Here is a 23,283-nt window from a genome sequence, read left to right as displayed (position 1 = left end):
GCATTCCTCCCAGGCAGTGCTGGTGTTGGTAAGGGGCGTGACTGAAACAGTCTTTCTCCCAGCTGAAAAAAAAACATCAGCTTCTTTAGCCAATTCACGAAGGTTTGCCTTTACAGAACTGGCTAAAGGCAAACGAATCTGGTCTGGGAGTTGCTGCAAAAAAAGCTCTTTAAAAAGGAAACATGGTTGATGATTGCCAAGCAGAGCCAGCATATGGTCCATTAACTCAGAGGGCTTTGAGTCTCCAAGCCCAGGGAGAGATAGGAGCTGCCGGGCTCTTTCTGGTTCTGACAATCCAAAAATTCCTTTCAGGTGCCCTTTAAGAGTGGTATATTTGTCCCTGGCTGGTGGGTTTTCTATCAGGTTTATCACCCGTGCGGCAGTTGAACCCTTCAGAGATGCCACCACATAGTAATACTTTGTGTCTTCTGCAGTTATATCCCTGATGGCAAACTGAGCTTCAGCTTGCACAAACCAAGCACTAACATTTTGCTCCCAAAACTCAGGCAATTTGAGAGCAACTGCATTAGCCATGTTCAAAAAAGTTTCAGAAAAACGTCCAAAAAACTCACTTGTCAGGGTCACCAATGTAGTTGTTGGTTTGAGGGATATGAAGAAGGACTAGGAGCACATGGTTAATGTGTAAACAAGAGCTGTGTTTATTGCACACTCTGCATTCACTTCCTCATTCACACTTCCTGGTCGCCTTAAATACACCTCATCACCCTGCTAAGGCACCTGGGTAATGTAGTGAATTCGCCCTGATCACTCAGTGGGTGTCTAGTCACCACAAACGTGCCATTAAGCGTCTATAATCAGCACAAGTGTTTTCATTGTGTATTTTTATTGAAATGACAGTTGTGTTTGCAGTGATATATTACATAGTTGTGTTTGCAGTGATATATTACATTGTTGTGTTTACAGTGATATATTACATAGTTGTGTTTACAGTGATATATTGCATAGTTGTGTTTACAGTGATATATTACATAGTTGTGTTTACAGTGATATATTACATAGTTGTGTGTACAGTGCTATTTCTACAGGCCGGCATTGTAAATAAGAATTTTGTTCTTAATTGTCTCGCCTGGTAAAATAAAGGTTATAATAATAATAATAATAATAATAATAATAATAATAATAATAATAATAATATATTACATCGTTGTGTTTAGGGTTAGGGTTACAGTGATATATTACATAGTTGTGTTTAGGGTTAGGGTTACAGTGATATATTTGGGGGCGATCAATAATATTTTTCCCAATGGGCGTTCCCTGATATAAAGGACCGCCTATAGCAAGAAACGATAGTTATGGAGATAGACTCCAGTTCTATGAGTGGAGCGGAGCCCCATAGGGGAGCTCTGCTCCTATTGGTTTACCCCGCTAAAGTAGCCAATGACTGCATTTTTCAATGCCTGCGCCCGCCTGGGGTGCTATATAAAGGGGCGTACTTCGCTCCATCATTCTCCCAAACATACAAAACAGCCGGGTTTGAACAAGTCGAAGTGGGCCAGCAGCCCTATGGGGCTCCACTCCACTCATAGAACTGGAGTCTATCTCCATAACTATCGTTCTATATCGTGGAGCTCCGCCCCATAGGGGAGCTCTGCTCCTATTGGTTTAGGCGGAGCGAGCGAGGCCAAATGTACCCCCACTGAGACTATTAGTCCGAAAACAATCTCAGCGGCACCCGGAGCTGACCACTGATGTTGGTTCAAGACAACCTTAAAAAGTTGGCCCAACCCACACCGAGTCTGCTCCACTGATCTAGCCCTTACGTGAGCACGTAGGGTTGTAGATCTAACGGAACATGTCCTGGAGGAGGGTCCCCTCCCCAGGCACATCCTTAATCATCCTGACAGCACTTGAATAGAATCCCCAACCAGGGTAATCCAAGTGCCTTCCCCACTACATCAGTCATCAGCAAAACTGAGGACAGAATGAGAAAAGGATGCAGAAGAAATATCACTTACCTAACCCTTACGTTGGGTTGTTGATCTAACAGAACATGTCCTGGAGGAAGGTCCCCTCCCCAGGCACATCCGTATTCATCCTGACAGCACTTGAATAGAATCCCCATGACCAGGGTAATCCAAGTGCCTTTCCCACTACATCAGTCATCAGCAAGACTGAGGACAGAATGAGAAAAGGATGAGGAAGAAATATCACTGATCTAACCCTTACGTGAGCACGTAGGGTTGTTGATCTAACGGAATATGTCCTGGAGGAGGGTCCCCTCCCCAGGCACATCCGTATTCATCCTGACAGCACTTGAATAGAATCCCCATGACCAGGGTAATCCAAGTGCCTTCCCCACTACATCAGTCATCAGCAAAACTGAGGACAGAATGAGAAAAGGATGAGGAAGAAATATCTTTCAAGTAATACCGTACAAAAGGTGATGGCGACGACCAAGACGCCGCCTCACATATCTCCTCCACTCCCACGCCCCTAAGAATGGCCACTGATGTGGCCATGCCCCTGGTGGAATGAGCCCGAATGCCAGTCGGCACGGGCTGCCCCTTCGATAGCCTCGCAAATCCAATGGGACAGCCTCTGCTTCGAGAGTGGTGCCCCGGCTTTCTGTCCGCCGTAGCAGATCAGAAGCTGGGGAGAAGATCTCAGTCCTGCTGTGCGCTTCACATATTGTGCCAACGCGCGCACCGGACATAGACAATGTAAACGCCTCTCCCTCTCTCCGTCGTGAGGAGGAGGAAAAAAGGCGCTCAGAGCACAGCTCTGAACCCTAAACCCACGATTAACCTTAGGGATAAAAGCCGGGTTAGGGCGTAACACAGCTTTTGTTTCGTCATCAGATATGATCAAACAATCTGCCCGTGTCGAGAGAGCACATAAATCACTCACTCGTTTAGCCGTAGTCAAGGCGAGGAGTAGACTCGTCTTGAGAGACAATAAACGCAACGACACAGTGTCAATGGGTTCGAATGGGGGCACGCACAGCGCCTCTAGCACAATCGACAGGTCCCATTTTGGCATTAGAGTCCTATGAGGGCGTCTAAGCCTACACACTCCAGTCAAAAAACGCTTAACCAGCGAATGACTGAACAGTGTCGTTGTCGCAAAACCCTCATGACAAGCTGAGATGGCAGCCGCGTAAACTTTAATAGTTCCCGCCGCCAATCCCTTGTCAAACAGCGACTGTAAGAAGCACAAGAACGTTTCGACCCGACAGCAGACTGGGTCAACGTCCTGTCCCTCACACCACTGTGTAAACACTCGCCAGCGCGCCGCATATCCCTTTGCAGTGGATTGCGCGCGCGCACTCTGAATGGTCTGAATGACCGCGTCTGTCAGACCCCTGCGTTCTAACAAATCCCTCTCAGTAACCAGGCCATGAGGGGGCCCCCCATCATAGGCGGCCCCCTCACCAAGCCTCTGGCTTGAGAGAGTGCATCTTGTCGATGAGGTATGGGCCATGGGCCCTCTACCAACATCTCCATCAGTTCCGGAAACCACGGGGCTCCGGGACGGTCCGGGGCTACAAGAATTAACTCTAGCCTCTCTGACCTCACTCATGCCAACAGTGGGAGGATAGATGTCAGGGGTGGGAACGCGTATAACAGGACCCTCGGCCATGGGTGGTGTGCGAATGCATCGACTCCCAATGGCGGGTTGTCCTGTTCGCGCAGGGAGAACCAAAGGCGACACTGCGCATTCGTCCGGGACGCAAACAGATCCACTTCTGCTTGCCCGAACCGTGCCCAAATCAGAGACACAATGGAGGGTGCTAACCTCCAGTCGTCGTCCCTCGGGCCTCCCCGTGATAACAGATCTGCTCCTTCGTTGAGCAGACCTGGAATGTGGAGAGCTTTTAGCGAACTCAGGTGTGTGACTGCCCACAGCCATATATCTGTCGCTAGGCGATGAAGTGACGCTGAGCGTACTCCCCCTTGACGATTGATGTATGCTACTGTTGTCCTGTTGTCGGATCTGACTAACACATCCAGATCCTTTAACACCGGGGCAAAATGAAGTAGCGTTAACTTCACCGCCTCGAGTTCCAGCAGGTTGATGTGACGCGTCTCTAACGGTCCCCATCTTCCTGCCACCGAACCTGCCTGACACACTCCTCCCCACCCAGTCAACGACGCGTCTGTGAAGACTGGGTAGTGGGATGCCGGTCTGCCCATGGCGACTCCGCGCGCGATGACGCGCGGGTCTCTCCAGTAGCTCAGGTCGGTCTTGACCGATCTCGGTATTACAATCAACTTGCGACGGTGTCTCACTGGATCCAGTCGCAGTCGTGCGAACCACCTCTGCAGTCTGCGCATGTGTAATAGGCCTAAGGGGACCACTACATGGGCTGCAGACATCAGTCCTAGTAAGGACATCATTGACAGAGCGGTGATTGTATTTGTCACTCGACACACCCGGAGAGCTGACGTCAGTGTCGCTCTCCGTGGTGCCGATAAACTGGCCCTCATCTTGGCAGTATCCAACTGAATGCCTAGATAGGAAAACTGTTGAGCCGGCCACGGAGCACTCTTTGTCCAGTTGACAGCTAACCCCAGCTGAGTGAGGTGCTGCACCAGTGAGGTTGCGTCCCGAATGGCTCGATTTGGGCATTGGGCCAAGACCAGTAGGTCGTCGAGATATGCTAATATGCGTATCCCGTTTCGCCTCAGTGGTTCGAGTGCTGTCTGCACACATTTGGAGAAAGTTTGAGGAGCAAGCGCGTACCCGAAGGGCAGGCGCGTGTACTCTTAAACCTTCCCTTGGAAGGCAAAACGTAGAAATTTCCTGTGCCTCTCTGTGATTGGCACATGAAAATACGCGTCCCTCAGGTCTATGCTGATTCCGTAGTCGCCCTTCTGTATACAAGACAGAAGGCGCCTCGTCGTCAACATACGAAAGGGGCGTTTCGCCACTCTCTCGTTGAGGACCCTTAAATCTAGTATGGGTCTCATGCCTCCGGATTTCTTTGGGACAAGGAAATACGGGGAGTACCACCCCATGTCCCTCGGAACCATTGTCACTGCGCCCTTTGTTAGGAGATTCGTAATCTCCTCCTGGAGCGCACGTGTTTTTATCGGGCAGGACAAAACAGTCTCTCTCACGCCCCTGAAGGGCGGAGGAGGCTGAATGAACTGTAGTGCATATCCCCTCCTCAATGTCCTGTCCAGCCAGCCCGACAGAATACCTGCCCCTTCTAGCCATTCTGCATAACGCAACGACAGCGGCTGGGCCGTCTGTTGTGGTGCAGTCGACAGAAAAAGCTTGAATTTCTGTATGACCCCAGCCGCCGCTGCACACCGAGGAGGTGGCACAGCCCAAGGTGGGGTCATTTCGAAAGGGATGGGCTGCCGTCTGTAAAGAGTGTTTGCTATGTGTAACAATGCCCTTTATTGACGCAGGTTTATTATGCCTGATAATCAAAGAACCGGCCGCACGCTCATGAGCTGGGCCAGATCCTGATAGACATGGAGGGGTTATTGATGTAAATAACGGTCCCTCTATACGGCTACAGACAGGGGTGTTTAACCCCGTTTGTGTCGTGATAGGGGTAAGTCTGTTAGGCAGAGAGCTGGCCACACGCTGGTACGCTGGGCCAGTCTCCGCTTTGTTTCTAACCGGTAGCGATTGGACCACACTCCGACAAGGCAGGCGGGTCTCCGCTCCGGTAGATAACATGGGAAAATCACCTTTACTGAAAAAGTAAGGTCGGGATTTTCCTTCTTTTACCTCTTTATGAGGTAGCAGCCATGAAGAGGAAACCGGTGGTGGGGTCATTACCGACCCCTCCGCCAGTGAAACCGGGCCACACTGCCGTGGGGGGCCGTAGCGGGCCCTCCCAGTGGTCAGCGGCGGGGGCTGGGGATGCCGAGTGGGGCATGGCTCCGTCTGTAGAGGTGGAGCCAGTGCCGCATCACACCGAAACCTCCGTTTCGCAGCCGTTGACGGTCTAATCGTCACCACGGCGGAAGAAGAAGAGGTGGAGGGTCGCTGGAGGGGGAGGTGGCTGGCAAGGTGCCTCTTAGCCTCCTCCATCGCGGCCAGGCGCACCGTCAAGGTGTCCATGGCGGGACCGAATAGCCCTTGTCTCTCTATTGGAGCATTCAGTAGGGCCATCCGGTCCGCCCCGGTCATGGTGGTGAGAGACAGCCACATCTGTCGCTGCTGCACCACCGCGTTTGCCATCAGGCGACCCCCACAAACCGGCGAGGGCGGGGAGCACGTGCTCTACCTGCCGCTCGCTCTCATCAGAGCTTTCTGATTCTGACACCGGCACCGACCACTCAGCTGACATTGATTTGGCAACGAATGTTTTTTTCATGACAGCTAAACCCGTTGAATGTACAGGCCTGACAAAATGTGTTATAATAATGTATACAACATCCATGGCGGTGACGGTCTTCCTCCTGGCATGCTCGGCAAAGTCAAATTGACAGGTAATTGGCCTATATAAGCTGTAGGTCATTTAACATTGAATGTGCTTGTAAACTTGTGTGAACAATCGTTCCCATGTGTCAGGAACCAAGAGAACGTTGTGAGGGCTTCAAAGCAGGAGTCCACCCTGGTTGTTCTAGGTCGAGAGTCTTATCAGAAGGATAGATCATGTCCCTGGCTATCTCAGCAGGCCTCACAGTGCCTCACAGGCCTGTCCCAGAGTGCTCTGCAGCAGACGTACATGGAGGCCAGTCAGGTGCCAGGCAATCTTCCCTGCAACCTATCCAACGGCAGGCCCAAGCCAGTTGAGACTTCTTAGGCCCACATCGACATACGGTAGTTTGCTTTATTTATCAGTTGAGAAGCCAGCCAGAGTGAAGGAGGAGACGTCAGCAGCTCAGCCAAACGCTCCCGCAGTAGCCAGCCCAGCAGGACATGGAGATCTGCTGCAGTTGCTAGACGATCTCGCAAGCCTACACACCAGAATGGATCTTAAGTGACATTCTTCTCACTCACACACACACACACACACACACACACACACACACACACCTCCCAACTATCCCCCCCCCTCCATTCCAATTCACACACATCCCCCCATTTCCACTCCCCACCTCCAAAAACGCACAATCCCAACCCCACCACCCAACACACACACACACACACACACACACACACACACACACACACACACACACACACACACACACAACACGTACAAATAAAATAATAAAATAAAGTTCTGTCTTTTTTTATGCATACCAATATGATTTGGACATCACGGTATTGCTGTCTTATAATAAACCAATACTTTCATACAGTGGTGACCCTAACTGTCTCATCCCAGAATACCTCTGCAGTTTACAACTTTAAATTGCAGCAATGGTCCCAAGTAAGCTCAAAATACATTTTGACACAAGACACCCCACTTATACTAGCAAAGACATTGACTACTTAAAGCTATTAAGACTGCAAAATGATAACTAGAATAAATGCATGACGTCATGTGTCCGCTTAGCAAAGTGCAGGATCCATTTTTAAGCAGTTTAGGACACAAATAGCACAGGGAAAGCTGTGCGCATCGCTCCCTCCGACGGTGGAACGGCGGGGTTTTGAGCGAATCACAACAAAATACACGAGGCCTTCGCGGCCCACATGATTTTATTCTGAACGGAGGCATGTCTGCTCGCTGGTCCGTTCAAATTTGGACCTCATGAAGTCGGTTCCATCGGTGACTTTTGGCCCATTATTGGCGAGGAGAAAACACAGACGCCAGCACATTTTGTCAGCCAAGATTGCCGAGCATAGAGGGTTGAGTCTGTACGGTTCTCATGTCGCGTTTAAGACCAGCCCCCATCTCCGGGTTGAGCTTCATTATCACAGAGCAGCATCGCAGAGTGATTTGTAGCCCGCAACAAACGACACTTTTTACAGACATGGCAGAAGTCGCACCAGCCGTCGCCGTCGCCGCTCCGGCCAAGGCCCCCAAGAAGAAAGCAGCAGCCAGGCCCAAGAAAGCAGCTGGCCCCAGCGTCGCCGAGCTCATCGTGAAGGCCGTGTCCGCATCCAAGGAGAGGAGCGGCGTGTCTCTGGCCGCGCTCAAGAAGGCGCTGTCTGCCGGTGGTTACGACGTGGAGAAGAACAACTCTCGCGTCAAGGTCGCCGTTAGGACCCTCGTCACTAAAGGCACTCTGGTCCAGACCAAGGGCACCGGTGCCTCCGGCTCTTTCAAGATTAACAAGGAGGCGGTCAAGAAAACGGTGAAGAAAGCCGCCGTCGCAAAACCCAAGAAGATAGTAGCAAAGAAGCCCGCCGCCGCTAAGAAGGTTGCCAAGAGCCCCAAGAAGGTTAAGAAGCCCGCACCTGTCAAGAAAGCACCGACCAAGAGCCCCAAAAAGGCCGTCAAGGTAGCGAAGCCCAAAGCAGCCAAGGCAAAGAAGGCAGACCCAAAGAAGTAAACTTGTGTTGACACGACAGTGTTCATGTTGACACTTGTACCACAAAAAAAGGTTCTTTTAAGAGCCACCCACCTTTCCATAAAAAGTGCATTTTCATCCATGTCGACATAATGGAACTTTCTCAAATAAGAAGGTCCGATTTACACCAGTCTCAATCACTGACCTATGCACACGAGAATAATAGCTATATTAAATATTGAAATGGCCTTAATGAGAGTTTAATACTTTACACAAACATATTTAAACAAACGATATATTGTCTCACTCGGTCTCTGCGTGAGCGAGGAGGGGGAGGTTCTATGCTAGACTCCACAAAATACCTTTCAATATCGACATACGGTAGTTTGCTTTATATAACGTTATTTGGATAGAAATTGTCAACTTTTCGCTCTAGTAGTAGCCTACTACATTGCGTATGGGGAGAGCTGTGAGAGCCTAATGCACTTCACTTTTCGCTGTAATGCCAATAAGGAGTATTGTTTCGCTATTTAGTATATTATTAGGAAATGATTGGTTTGATTTGAACTTTGATTTCTGGCGCGCGAGGGAAACTCACAAAGGCCGAGTGAAACAGCGGCCAATCGCTGGGCGGCGGGAAGAGGCGCGCGTATCCGGGTTGCTGATTGGATGAGGTGTCATCGACCCGGTGGCCAATGAACGCTGGTCAGGCTGAGCTATAAGAACACCACCCCAAGCGAGCAACTAGTATCCGCTTTTTCTTTAACTAGCACAGAACCCGCTTTAAGTTTCAAGATGTCAGGAAGAGGTAAAACCGGAGGCAAGGCCAGAGCAAAGGCGAAGACCCGTTCTTCCCGAGCTGGACTCCAGTTCCCAGTGGGCCGTGTCCACAGGCTCCTGCGCAAAGGCAACTATGCCCATCGTGTGGGCGCTGGCGCACCGGTCTACCTGGCCGCCGTGCTCGAGTACCTGACTGCTGAGATCCTGGAGTTGGCCGGCAACGCCGCCCGCGACAACAAGAAGTCTCGTATCATCCCCCGTCATCTGCAGTTGGCCGTCCGTAACGACGAGGAGCTGAACAAACTGCTGGGCGGTGTGACCATTGCTCAGGGCGGTGTGCTGCCCAACATCCAGGCAGTGCTGCTCCCCAAGAAAACCGAGAAGCCCGCCAAAGCCAAGTAAAAGTTCTACTACGGCTTTCACCCCACTACTTAACCCCAAAGGCTCTTTTAAGAGCCAACCACTTGTCTCTCAAAAAGTGCAATTTGTATTTTCATCTCTAAACGGTGTTTGTCCGCTATGAGTACCCTAGTGTGCCTCATGTTGAAGCCTGCAATCACTAAGTTAAACAGTCACCATATACCTTCGTCAGGCTGAGAGAACGCACCCACAACACTTGATTTGGCCACGTGGTGTTGCCAACCAATGTTCCCTTCATGATGAATGCTGGCTATAAGCATAAACACAACAAATGCATCTGAGAATAGCGTAAAAGCTATAGCTGGGGTCGTTGTCCTTAAGAAAGTGGTATCACAACAGTGGTATCATCTGCCAGTTGACTAATAATTATGGATTTTCCCATAACACCGATTTTGTTTAAAATCTTCATATTATGTTTATTATTATAATTCACATGGGCGGGGCGGGTGGACAAGGGAAGCGCGCAATGGAGGGAGCAGGAGGGGTTTAGAGTTTTAATTTATGGCGGGAAGGGTGCACGGAGGTCGTGTCCAATGACAGCCTGAGAAGGAGGTGACAACGGGCCAATGAGCTCGTCTACATTCGCGGGCCAATGAGCTCGTCTACATTCGCCGGCCAATCGGAGCACGACGGCTCCGGCTTTATAAACTTAGCAAGTTCACTTGTGAAGAACATCTATACTTTGACTCTACAAGAAGAAGTTTGCATCATGGCCAGAACCAAGCAAACCGCTCGTAAGTCGACTGGTGGCAAAGCCCCCAGGAAGCAGCTCGCCACCAAGGCTGCCCGCAAAAGCGCCCCGGCCACCGGCGGCGTGAAGAAGCCTCACCGCTACAGGCCCGGCACCGTGGCTCTGAGGGAGATCCGTCGTTACCAGAAGTCCACAGAGCTGCTCATCCGCAAGCTGCCCTTCCAGCGCCTGGTGAGAGAAATCGCCCAGGATTTCAAGACCGACCTGCGCTTCCAGAGCTCTGCTGTGATGGCCCTGCAGGAGGCCAGCGAGGCTTACCTGGTCGGTCTGTTCGAGGACACCAACTTGTGTGCCATCCACGCCAAGAGGGTGACCATCATGCCCAAGGACATCCAGCTGGCCCGTCGCATCCGTGGAGAGCGCGCCTAAGATGATGAGTGTCGGACTATGTTCATAAACAAAAACCAAAGGCTCTTTTAAGAGCCACCTCAATATTTCTCAAAATGATTTTTTTCCATTAACTACTCTTTTATAAAACGATAGATGGGTTAAAGTAGAATGAGATCGCAGAATGCCAGAGGGTACCATATGACAAGTAATAGCAGAACAGTTTTACTGTCACAAGCTAGGAAAGGACTTGAAATCCCTCGCTGTAATGTGCGGAATGAGCTTTTAGTTGGGCTCCAGTCGTTTTTGGGGGGGGGGCAGGATATCCATATGACGACTACACATTTTACTCGATAAGCGCACTGTTGCAATTTCGACGGCTTATGTCATATTATTAGGCTATTTCTAATACAAAAATAATACTAAATGGTTTTACGCACAATGTGTTCCTTTGTACCACGTCCCTACGATCGCAATGCATTTGTTTGACATTTTTCGGTGCGTGTACACAGTCCTAGATCTGAATGACAGGGAAAGCTTCGTGAGAGCTTACTGTGTCTGTATTGAAAGGGGCAAGGGCTGTGTAAATTAAATCGTTAAAGAGACACACCCCCAACACACACATCCCCCCATTTCCACTCCCCACCCCCCAAAACACACAACCCCACCACCCAACACACACACACACACACACACACACACACACACACACACACACACACACACACACACACACACACATTTTAATCATTTATTTCACACACACACACACACACACACACACACACACACACACACACCTCCCAACTATCCCCCCTTCACCCAAACACACACTCCCAACCCCTCATCCCAACACATACAAATAAAAAAATATATTTTTTAAAGTAATGAGTTCTGTCTTTTTTTATGCATACCAATATGATTTGGATATAGTGAGCCCACTCAATATAACAAACAACAGTTTTAGGATCACTAAACACTTATGTCCTAACCAGAATACTTGAGTATTGGGTAACATTGGGTTACGGTATATATATTGGGTTATATATTATATAGTTGAAAGCCAGGGCCCTTTCCCTGTTAGAAACTTGATTCCTCATTTCCTCTCGCGTGTCTCACTTGCTGCTTCTCATATAGCATTGGAGGAGAATAGGGGAACAACCTAGATATTCTCCTCCAATGCATTTCAATTATGATGCGACGAGTGGACAGGAGATAGGACGCGAGGAATGGAGTTTCTACAATTGAGAAAGGGCCATCGACTTTTGTCTACCACGGAACACTAGTACTGTTACTTGTGCGTCGATGGAACTTAATTCGTGTTGTCCTACGGAGGATTCTAACGACTGAATTTGAGAAAACTTACGTGTATCTATTATTCCAAGACATAATCAGATATGGTAAAACCAAGCGACAATTGAAACGAGACAACTGGCTGCGTGTGTTTGATGTCCCCAAAAGGTGACAGGGTATTAGAAATATTTTAGACATTTTTAGATTACCCTTTCCTCTAAATATAGGCATTGTTGCTACTATTTAACGTAAATGTTGGTCCCAGCACACAAGATCAATAGCTTTCAGGGATGATTAAAACATCTATTCTTGAGAATGAATTAGCCTACACATTTCTGATACTGCTTTTCATTATTCTGGTCTTTTTAGATGGTTCTGGCACTTCTATGCAGTCTCTATTGCCTGGAATGGGGTGCTTATTGCCCTGTCACTGCACATGGTTGTATCAATACCCATTATGGTTGACTCATATATTGGGATTCCTGACAGGTGTGGGCGTGCCAGTAGAGCAAGGTAACCTCTCTCTGTCTTTTTTTTCCATTGTTTTGCTTCAGTGTTTCCTTACTGTGTGTAACCAGGGAGTAGCTGAAAAGGACTGTATAATTTAGGAAGGGGCTGGTTATCTAACTAACTCTAAGCTAAATAGGCAGTGTAGGAGGATACAGGCAGGGGGCGCCAGCAAACCGTTAGACTAGCAGTTACTATCGTTAGCATTAGCATTAAATTAGCATTAGCATGGAATTAGCATTAGCATTAGCCTTGGAATTAGCATTAGCATTACAAACAACTAACACACGGTAACGGTATCACATATGAACAACACATTTATTTACATGACTGAGGTATACATCCCCAGATATATATTCCCTCCCCGCCGGCCACACACACACTCAATCACTCACTCATAGTCTCTGGCCTGAACAGGCTTATAGTCCAGGGCTGTGGTGCGCGTTGAGGCCTGGTTGGATGGCATGTGCGTCGATGAAGGTAGCAGACGAAAGGGGGGGGGTGACGTAGCAACGCGGAGGGAAAGGGCCGTCTTCGTGGTCCACAACGAGGTGAAGGGCCCAGGTCCGGTGGTCCGCGTCGAAGCTCCGATGGAGTCAGTGTTCGGTCGCAGTCCGCTCGTGGAGGCGACGATTATGTCCAGTTGGCGTCTCGCTTGGTCCAACGTTGAACAGCCGGCTGCTGGCAAGGCGGTCCAATGGGAACACAACTAAACGGGCTACAGTGGTACACTCAATAATCACTTTCCTGGCGTCTTCAGCTGCTGCACGGGGTGCGTGTTGCTGAATCCGCCATCTTAGATTGGCTTCTCTTTACTCTCTCTCGTTTGGTCTCTCTCGTTCTGATTCTCATCACACACTGACTCGCGGACTACTTCCGTCTCTTATATATACACCACCGAACCTAACATCCGGGTCACGGACACACCCCGGATATACTACGTCATCAAACATATACATAACATTACAATAATAATACATACACTTCACGAAAACGTATATGAATAGTATAGAAAATAACAAAGGAAAATAACTGGGGCAAAATAGGGCTGGTTTGGGGAAACTAAACTGGCTCTGAACTGTGGGCCTTCACAACAGCCGCCCCATGAAACCCTCGGTTTCAGTTAACTAAGGAAGGCTCACTGGCTAGGCTGCTCTAGCAGCGTGAGGTAGGAGGTGATAGTGTCCTGGCTAATTGGAGGGAGCTCAATCAGGCGTGCCACAGGTCGGGTGTAAGTGCGACCACCAACGTCCACGATGGCCGTCCGCACCCTTCCATCCGGACCCGGCAGGACCTTGGTCACTCTGCCTGTCTGCCAGGCGGCGCGTGGAAGGGACTGGTCGATCACCAGTACCACGGCACCTTCGGACAAGTTGTCTCTCTCCCTCAGCAGAGTCTTCTGCTTCTCCTCCTTCTCCAGGGCGCGGATGTGCTCCTCGAAGCAGATCAGAGCGTCTTCCTTGTCCATGTTCTGCAGCTCCTCGTACTCATCGAAGGTGGGGTCGTCCAGCAGGTACTGCTGGGCCTCGGACCAGGTGGTGCGGTAGGTGACGTTGGCCATGTTGTCCAGGATGCTCTTCAGCGCCTCCCAGTTCCTCTTCCTGAGCTGCTTGGCTTGTTCCTTCTCCTTCTTAGCCTTGTAGGCCTTAAACGCTTGCTTCTTCTCACTCAGCTTGGGCAGGGCGCTGTAGCGTGGGTCGTTGATGATCATTCTCCTGGCTTGCTCCCATGACTCGTTGGATGAAACACCCTTCTCCTTCAGAAGCTCTTTGAAGGCCTGCTTGGCCTCCTCTTTTGGGTTCCACTTGTACGTCTTCTTCGCCAACTCCGGCCTTTCCTCCTTGGAGGCGTCTACAATACTGGCTGAGACTTCCATGGCTGACGTGTACTCGACGGAGTTGACGGGTGCGTCAATGCTGACCTCGGCCACGTGAGGGTGCATGGCCACCTGCAGGTGTTCCTCGGCAACAGCTGTTGCCGCCATGGCACGGTAGCGCCACCACCGGGACTCCTTAGTCTGGGAGTTGTAGTAGTAAGGCTTTCCCGTGTCAGACTTGTACTCCTTCCACGGGCACTTAGACAACATTTGCTCAGCAGGAGATTTCAGGTCGTCTGGTTTCTCCCCTGAGGACTGTTTAGTCTCTGTGTTGTAGAAGTAGGTCTTCCCATCCAGAGACTTATGCTCTGTCCACAGAGACTTCTTCTTTGGTTGGTCATCCTGTGGTGAACCATTTGTGGTACTAACTGTTCCAGGTGCACTGGCAGCAATAGATTCCACTCCAGGCGGTCCGGTTGGTTGGTTTGCTTCTTCGGTTCGGACATGGAGGGATGACGTAGCTCTCCCGTCTCTATCTCTCCCCTCGGTAGCGCCTTGGAGGGCCCACCCAAGCGCAGTCTTAACAGCCATCGGGCAGCCTCGTGGTCCTCTCAGCGGAGGACGGAGCGACACGATCAGTTCAGCGTTGTCCGAGCCGATGAGAAGGGTTGGCTCCGCTCCTTCTATCGGATGTAGGTCTACTCGCCGTAGGTGAGGATATCTGGCGCGTAATCTCTCCAGGGGGTAGTCGTAGCGGGAGAGCGCTAGCTGGTCTGCGGTGAAGACATTCCGAAGCCGATATCTGTCCGACGGCCGCCCCGCCGGGGAGATAGAGAAGTTGATTCTCGCCCCGGTGACCTCTTTAAGGTCGCGACGTATCGTGCGCAGAGTCAGCTTCTCCGCAGTCCCTTGGAGCCCCAACTGGCGCGCTGCCCCCTGGAGAAGGATGGTCCGTTCCGACCCGTCGTCTAGAACGGCGTACGTGTCGTACACAGCGTTGTTGTGGTGCAGTCGGACCTTCACCACCTTCAGTAGGACCTTGGAGCCGCTGCTCCGGGCTGGGTCTAGGTAGTAGACAGGTGTTGCCTCTTCCGGTGCGCTACCGGACCTAGGGCTTCTGGTGCCCTCCGTGGACCTGGCGAGGGAGACCTCGTGTAAGATGTTGAGGTGGACCTCCTCACAGCGGTTGCCCTTTCTCCTCAAGGTGCAGTTCGTAGCCAGATGGTCGCGCCCACAGTTCCAGCACCTCTTGTTCTCCTCGAGCCACCTCTGCTTGGCCTCGGTACTCATGTTGTTGAAGTCACTGCACTCATTGAACCAGTGCTCGCTGGTGCAGTACGGACATGGCGGTGGACCTCTCCGTCCCTTTTGAGGGGGTTGAGAGGAATCCTTTCCCTCAGGTCGGGCTTTCCTCTCTCTCCGAGGCTCCTCCTCCGTGTGCAGCACTCCTACTGGGCGTCCTCTGTTCGAGCTCGGCCCGTCCCAGCGGTCTCCCTTCTCCCTCTCCTTCTTCGGCTCAGCGTAACCCATGGCGTCTACGTTGGTGTCATGCACTTCCTCCAGTAGGAACTCCGCGAAGGCAGCCATGCTCAGACCCAACTTCCCGGGGTTACGAACGCGCTGCTGTCGCCGGAACCTCTCCTGCCGGAAGCGTGGGATCTTGCGGAGCAGCCGCTCTACGTTGGAGGTGCTGTTGATCTCGCTGGCGCCAGCTGGGCCCTGCGTCTTCAGCATTCCAACCAAGGTGTGCACGCGGAGCGCGAAGTCATCCAGCGCCCGTTCATCCTTGATGGGGGCCTGCTGTTCGAGGGCTTGCAGTTCAGCAAGGGCGTGGTTCCAGGGACGACCGTAGCGGGCATCCAAGTCGGCGAGCGCTCTGGTGTAAGGTGTCGGTGCGGAGGCATGGGCCAGAACCATGTTGTGGGCTCTGGGGTTCCTCACATGCTGAAGGAGAATCGCATATTTGTAGGACTCTGAGCAGGAGTCGTCCAAGAGCGTGTCTAGGCAGATGCGTAGCTCCACATACTGGCTCCTGTCCTCGTCCTTGAAGAAGGGGAACTTGGGTCCCTCCACCTGGGGAAACATCCTGTAGTGGATGATCGGGGCTGGAGTGACGGTCTGGGTGTCCGGCCTGCATGCATTTTGGTGCACTGGAGGACCTAGGGGTGTGCTACGCTCTTGGGGGATGGCTCCCCTCCCGGGCAGCGACGCTGGCTCCCTCTGGGCCGCGTAGCGGTCGGGTCCCTGGTCCTCTTCCTTCCAGGTGGTCAGCTGGGCCTGTAGTTGGACAGTCATGGCGGGGGTCATGGAGCCATCGGCGGGGGGTTCAGGAGATGGCACTCGAGAGGGCCGTGCGGATGATGCTCGGGAGCTACGGGCCGACGGAGCTCTGCTGATGCACACGTCGCGCATGGTCTGCATCATTTCCTCCATCTTCTCTGCGTGCAGTTGCTCTCTCGCCATCTGCCTCTCCGCCGCGCGTTCCGCCCCCTCCATCTGGAGGCGCTCGCGCTCGTACTGGATGCGTTCCCTCTCTAACGCCTCCTGGCGCTGTCTCTCCGCCGCACGTTCCGCTCCGTTCATCTGGAGGCGTTCACGTTCTAGCGCCTCCTGGCGCTGCCTCTCCGTCTGGAGGCGGTCGCGCTCCATCTGGAAGCGTTCACGTTCTAGCGCCTCCTGGCGCTGTCTCTCCGCCGCGCGTTCCGCTCCGTTCATCTGGAGGCGTTCGCGTTCTAGCGCCTCCTGGCGCTGGAGGCGTTCACGCTCGAACTGGAGTCGTTCCCGCTCTAACGCCATCTCGGCCTGTTGGCGCTCCCGCTCTAACGCCATCTCGGCCTGTTGGCGCATACATTCGGACAGCGCGGCACTACTCCCTCTGGAGTGCAGGCTATCCGCCCCAGAGGCAGAACTGCCCACGGAAACCCTGGACCGGGAGGAAGCCACTGAGCGGCAGGAGCTAGGTCTCGAGCGCGCCGTACTGGGAGGCAGATCGTTAAGGCTGAGGCCCTCCCTCTTCCGCCCGCAGGCGCTGTCGGACCGGGCCTCTCCTTCCTGCTCTTCCGTTTCCACGGCAAGACCCTGCGGTTCTGCCATCTCATCCTCAGGCTGGTGCTCTTTGAGGGCTGTCTCAGTGCTAGCCACCCGCGCGCCGGCGGACACCTCGGCCTCTCCGACCACTGTATCCCGTGGAGTGCGCTCCTCGCTACCACTCAGTGAGCTTTCGAGCTCAAGCTCATACTCCTGTAACCTCGGAGGCAACCGCGGGACTCTCTGTGGTCGTGGCTCTGGCTCAGGGGGCGGAGAAGGGGGGGTAACTGTCTGGTCTGGTTGGCTGCGCTCAGCCATGCTATCACTACACTACCGATCCGGCTCGAAGGACCAATTGTAACCAGGGAGTAGCTGAAAAGGACTGTATAATTTAGGAAGGGGCTGGTTATCTAACTAACTCTAAGCTAAATAGGCAGTGTAGGAGGATACAGGCAGGGGGCGCCAGCAAACCGTTAGACTAGCAGTTACTATCGTTAGCATTAGCATTAAATTAGCATTAGCATGGAATTAGCATTAGCATTAGCCTTGGAATTAGCATTAGCATTACAAACAACTAACACACGGTAACGGTATCACATATGAACAACACATTTATTTACATGACTGAGGTATACATCCCCAGATATATATTCCCTCCCCGCCGGCCACACACACACTCAATCACTCACTCATAGTCTCTGGCCTGAACAGGCTTATAGTCCAGGGCTGTGGTGCGCGTTGAGGCCTGGTTGGATGGCATGTGCGTCGATGAAGGTAGCAGACGAAAGGGGGGGGGTGACGTAGCAACGCGGAGGGAAAGGGCCGTCTTCGTGGTCCACAACGAGGTGAAGGGCCCAGGTCCGGTGGTCCGCGTCGAAGCTCCGATGGAGTCAGTGTTCGGTCGCAGTCCGCTCGTGGAGGCGACGATTATGTCCAGTTGGCGTCTCGCTTGGTCCAACGTTGAACAGCCGGCTGCTGGCAAGGCGGTCCAACGGGAACACAACTAAACGGGCTACAGTGGTACACTCAATAATCACTTTCCTGGCGTCTTCAGCTGCTGCACGGGGTGCGTGTTGCTGAATCCGCCATCTTAGATTGGCTTCTCTTTACTCTCTCTCGTTTGGTCTCTCTCGTTCTGATTCTCATCACACACTGACTCGCGGACTACTTCCGTCTCTTATATATACACCACCGAACCTAACATCCGGGTCACGGACACACCCCGGATATACTACGTCATCAAACATATACATAACATTACAATAATAATACATACACTTCACGAAAACGTATATGAATAGTATAGAAAATAACAAAGGAAAATAACTGGGGCAAAATAGGGCTGGTTTGGGGAAACTAAACTGGCTCTGAACTGTGGGCCTTCACAACACTGTGTCTGTAGAATGTAATGTGTTTGTAATATATTGTCATGTGTTTCCTCTCCTGCGTGTAGTTCCGCAAGTGTCAGCTGTGCTGGTGCAGGTGCTGCTATGGGTCCATTCCCTTAGGCGACTGTTGGAATGTCTGTTCGTCAGTATTTTCTCTGATGGGGTCATTCATATTGTTCAGTATATGGCTTGAGCTACTACATCTTACTAGGACTGACAGTCCTTTGCTCGGATCATTATATCATTGGAAAAGGTTAGTGTGTATATACATCCCTATACGGTACATGTGGCCCACATAATGTGGGAATACGGTACATATGGGAAAACTGGGGTTAGGGGTAGGGTTAGGGTTAAGGTTAGGGTTAGGGTTAGACATGCCAGTATGTACCAAGTCACCCTTGCACCTAACCCTAACCCTAGTTTTCCCACATGTACCGTATTCCCACATGTACCGTAACATAGTATATATATTTGCATATTGGTAATGGGTTTTTAGTCAAGTTGTTGAATTGTTTCCTCTAGTCTTGATGATGCTTAAGAGCAAAAACAATTGGGAAATTGGACCTTCATGACCTTATGTTAGTAAGTAATATTTAATATGAATATTTTGGTTAGAAGATAAGGCATCTTAGCAGCTGTTCTGGTGACCCACGATATGGTGTGCTACTGCAGATGTGATGGTGATTGTGTGGTCTTTGTAGGGACCCCTACTCTTCCTCTCCTCTCCCAGCTGGGGTGGTCCCACGTGGCTGGAGCTGTGCTCTTCACCTGGGCCTCGCTGCTCCAGCACCGCTCCCTGATCCTGCTGGCTAGGCTGCGCACCGAAGGCTCAGGTGAGCTCATGCAGCTGACTGAGAGCCTCAACATGACTCACAAGTAGATGTGTTGCCATTAGGGATTACACATAACTTTATTTACATATGGACTTTAATGTTTAGATTTTTTGTCTGGATTGTTTGAGTTAATACCAAAGTCTGGTGGAAATTTCACTTGAATAGGCTCATTGGAAATACATTTAGTGGACAAAATGATGATGTGTTCAATACTTATTTCCCCCACTGTAGATGGGTTGTATGGTATCGTAATAAACATTGTGTTGCTCTCTTTGATGTCTTCAGGGACAGTGGAGACTCTTGCCCACAGAGTGCCGAGCGGAGGCTGGTTTGAGCTGGTCTCTTGTCCGCATTACTTTGCTGAGCTGCTGATCTACGTGTCTCTGGGTGTAGTTTCCGGAGGTCACTCTCTCACCTGGTGGCTCGTTGTCCTCTATGTGCTCTTCAACCAGGCGTTGGCTGCCCAGCTTTGTCATGAGTTTTACCGGAGCAAATTTGAGTCTTATCCACAACATCGTAAAGCATTCATTCCTCATTTATTATGACTCCTTTGTGTGAATGTTGTCTTTTGCACAACCTATGTTGGAATAAAATACACCCATATTCACGTAGAAAGGATTACTTTGAATTAATTGTTTCAATATCCTTTTTTTTATCCCCACAATCAAGGTTGGTGGAATTCGTACAACAATTGAGACAACGCAGACAACACACACACACACACACACACACACACACAAACAAACCAGAGCAACATTTGAATTTTGAAAAACATTACGTGCTTGATTTCCATGTCAGGCTCAATGAAAGCATTGGAATAGTCACAGAAAGGCTAGAGCTACATGCAAGGCAAGCTAGATCAAGCACACCTCAAGCTTTTCTAATATTTCATATTTCAAATATGTCTTTTGCTCAGGTCTGAATAGAACATTATTATTCATGTTTGTGCTGTCTGCTACCATGTCATCAGGTTCAGTTTTGTATTCTTTGTTCTTCTTTATTTTTATATTTGAAGGGAAATTATTTCTGTTATGACAGTAGAATAGACGAAAGTTTAACATGGATACTTCAGCAAGCAACTACTCAAATTACATAGATACATTTGTTCTATATGCACCAATGACGACATTTCATAAAGGCTACTTATTATTCTGTCCTACCACAAATCAGTAGCCTAGCCTTTATGAATTGTCTTCATTGGCCCATATAGCAGAAATTCATCTGTATGTGATTTGAGTAGTTGCTTGCTATTCACCAGCAACCTGGGAAAGCCGGCCCTCTCCAAGGCATTTCCACCACAGTAGAGAACTCTACTGCGACCTCCTCCCAGACAGCCAAGAATTTTGGGTTGATCCATGACAACCACTTATCCTGTGTGGCGAAACACATTTCCTGCTTTTCACTCATATTGCTGTTCTTTTGGTCCACAACCACCCACATTTTCCGTTCTTCATCTGCCACCGTATTCTTTATTTCTCAACCCTATTGAGGAGTTTTTTTCAGCTTGGGGTTGGAAAGTATATGAACGTAGAGCATGAGCGCATGCCCCTCCTACAAGCAATGGAGGAAGCATGTGGTGATATAGCTGCTAAAGCATATCAGGGGTGGATTCGTGGTCAGGGAGAACATTGCCTGTGATGTCGATGAGGTCCTGTGGCCAGTCGGAAACGAAAGGCAGGATGCAGCCTAATCTTCTTTTTCTTTACAGTATATACTGTGCAGAAGGTTTATTTTCTTATGTCTATTGTTTGTTCTGTATGAATTTTACAAATCCAACTGTGTTTGCTGAGGTGTATACAGTGTTTCAGAATAAAAAAACATTCTATTCTTGTATTTGTGTGTTTTATATTTGAGTATGAAAACATAACAGTTTACAACAGGCTACTGTATGCGCAGTATGTAGTGTAACACTGAAAATGCAAAAGGCCTACTGATAATCTTATAATAGTAGGCCTAGTGTTTTCCGTTGAGCATATCAGTGTTCAATTGGTTCTTAGAAGTGTCTATTCATTTGATGGTGTGTGTGTGTCATTTGACGACAAACATTTAATTTTGAGAAGACATAACATTTTAAATACAGTGTTTACTTTTGCAAGAGATTTGTGAAGTTTTGGGTTTTGTGTGTGAGTTCTTGGATTTGTGGTTAGAGTTTTGAGAAAATGAGCCATGCTTTCAGAAACCGTGTGGAAGCAATTGAAAAAAAATGTAATAATAATAATAATATAATAAATAATAATAATAACAAGTAATTCTTCCTTCTTCTAGCATTGTGACCTCTGGTCCTAGCATCATTTTCTTATGATAACTGATGGATAGGTGATTCACTTACACCCTACACATGTATTTGTTGTAAATCGCTTTGGATAAAGGCGTCGGTTAAATGTCAAATGTCACCAGTCTCACCTGTATTATAAAAGGATTCCATCCATCTCGGTGTTTACAAGTCTCTCGAACTTGACAATATTTTCCATGACACACATAATCGACAGTTCAAACAACCAATGACAGTACTTCATACTAGCTTACGTCAGTGACAAACATACACGTCTGCCTTACAGCTACCCAATGACATTGGCGTTCGAGCTCTCTTTCAGTGAGCACAATTCGCAAGTTTAAAACTGGTCCGTACTCCCAGTAAACGAAACCTCGTCGTCGGATACTAATATATACTATGTAGCTTAGCTTGCCAATTTGTTAATTATATATCAAGTAATCCTATTATTTGGATGATATAGCTAATTCAAACGCTTTTTTCGCAAGCTGCCTAAAAATTCAAGTTGTGAATGAATCGCGAGCGTCAATGCTTTTCTACGATACTACGTGTAATGTCACTTGGACATAGAATAATATTTCGTTGTTTGGTACCTGTACTATAGCAATGACAATAAAGACCATTCATTCATTCATTCATTCATTCATTCAAGACACTTGAGTCTGGGTTCAACAAAGGTATAACCAGTTTACTTCGGTTCTCTCGACACCTGTCAGTCACCTACTGGTATATCATGAACTCTCTCTAAGGCGCATGCGCTGTCCTGACTATGAATTAACCCATTCATTACACTACGGATGACGTATTATGAGAGAGTTATTTCCAGCCACCTATGAGGAGATTCGGGAGTACTTTTCGTACATGTATGCCAAACCCTGCACTCCTGACAACAGCGTGTGTGCTTTTTACAGCAGGGTGTCTGGTGTCTTAACCAGGGTTCGAGTTATGTGGGAGCCAATGGGAGCTGAGCTCCCATAGAGATGGTCTGAGACTCTCTGAGCTCCCATGAAGGCAGTAAAATCAAAAATCTGTGGGGGTCGCTAATAATACATTACCACAACTATTATTTGATCAAAATGTCAATGTAATGAATATTATTTAATTTATATTATAAATATTGTAAAATAAACACGTTTTCCAAAAGAGCTACGTGCACCATTAATCTCCTGTGAATGACAGTAGGCCTTTGACTGCCTGCACTTCACCACCAAGACACCATGGGGCGCAGTAGAATATTGTGCAACAGCAAAAGGTTGATTAATCAGCTGTGCGGTAAACCGTTGGAACACACAGTGCACAGCTGATTAATCAATTAAACCAATAGAGTGAGACAGGATATGTTCATATACCAGTTGCCTTTCAGGAAGTAGTGAGATCGTGCACCTAGCCTATTATTGAGAAGCAAACATTCATTCATTAGCTATACAGGAGTATATACATTTTTTGACCCTCTCCCGTTCATCCAATCTTGGATAAAGAAAGGACATCGGACGTCAGCATCATGGGTTCCAGGACCGCGACCGCAGCCTACTGAAAACAGAC

The 23,283-nt window shown here is 49.5% G+C and overlaps 3 protein-coding genes and 1 pseudogene across 4 annotated transcripts; all 4 read left to right on the top strand.

The window, feature by feature from the left end:
- Positions 1-7,847: 7,847 nt before the first annotated feature.
- LOC308152864 (histone H1-like) lies at positions 7,848-8,369 on the top strand (the record flags this gene model as incomplete). The annotated part of the gene is made up of 1 exon (XM_080525936.1): positions 7,848-8,369. One exon carries the CDS (start codon positions 7,848-7,850, stop codon positions 8,367-8,369), a length of 522 nt encoding a protein of 173 aa, XP_080382062.1.
- Positions 8,370-9,122: 753 nt separating this feature from the next.
- LOC308152889 (histone H2A-like) lies at positions 9,123-9,509 on the top strand (the record flags this gene model as incomplete). Its single annotated transcript, XM_080525961.1, has 1 exon — positions 9,123-9,509. The coding sequence occupies one exon, from the start codon at positions 9,123-9,125 to the stop codon at positions 9,507-9,509; it is 387 nt and encodes a 128-aa protein (XP_080382087.1).
- Positions 9,510-10,236: 727 nt separating this feature from the next.
- Positions 10,237-10,647, top strand: LOC308154275 (histone H3.2; the record flags this gene model as incomplete). Its single annotated transcript, XM_080527441.1, has 1 exon — positions 10,237-10,647. The coding sequence occupies one exon, from the start codon at positions 10,237-10,239 to the stop codon at positions 10,645-10,647; it is 411 nt and encodes a 136-aa protein (XP_080383567.1).
- Positions 10,648-10,776: 129 nt separating this feature from the next.
- LOC308154274 (polyprenal reductase-like) lies at positions 10,777-20,014 on the top strand (annotated as a pseudogene). Its single transcript has 6 exons — positions 10,777-10,799; positions 11,941-12,066; positions 12,268-12,411; positions 18,702-18,889; positions 19,338-19,469; positions 19,755-20,014. The product of its transcript is annotated as a polyprenal reductase-like (transcript).
- The last annotated feature ends 3,269 nt before the right edge of the window (positions 20,015-23,283 follow it).

This window comes from Nansenia antarctica (genome assembly GCF_963989245.1).
Source record: "Nansenia antarctica genome assembly, chromosome: 3".
Lineage (NCBI taxonomy): Eukaryota > Metazoa > Chordata > Actinopteri > Argentiniformes > Microstomatidae > Nansenia > Nansenia antarctica.
The sequence above is the reverse complement of the archived record's forward strand: the minus strand, read 5'-3'. Positions and strand labels throughout refer to the sequence as shown.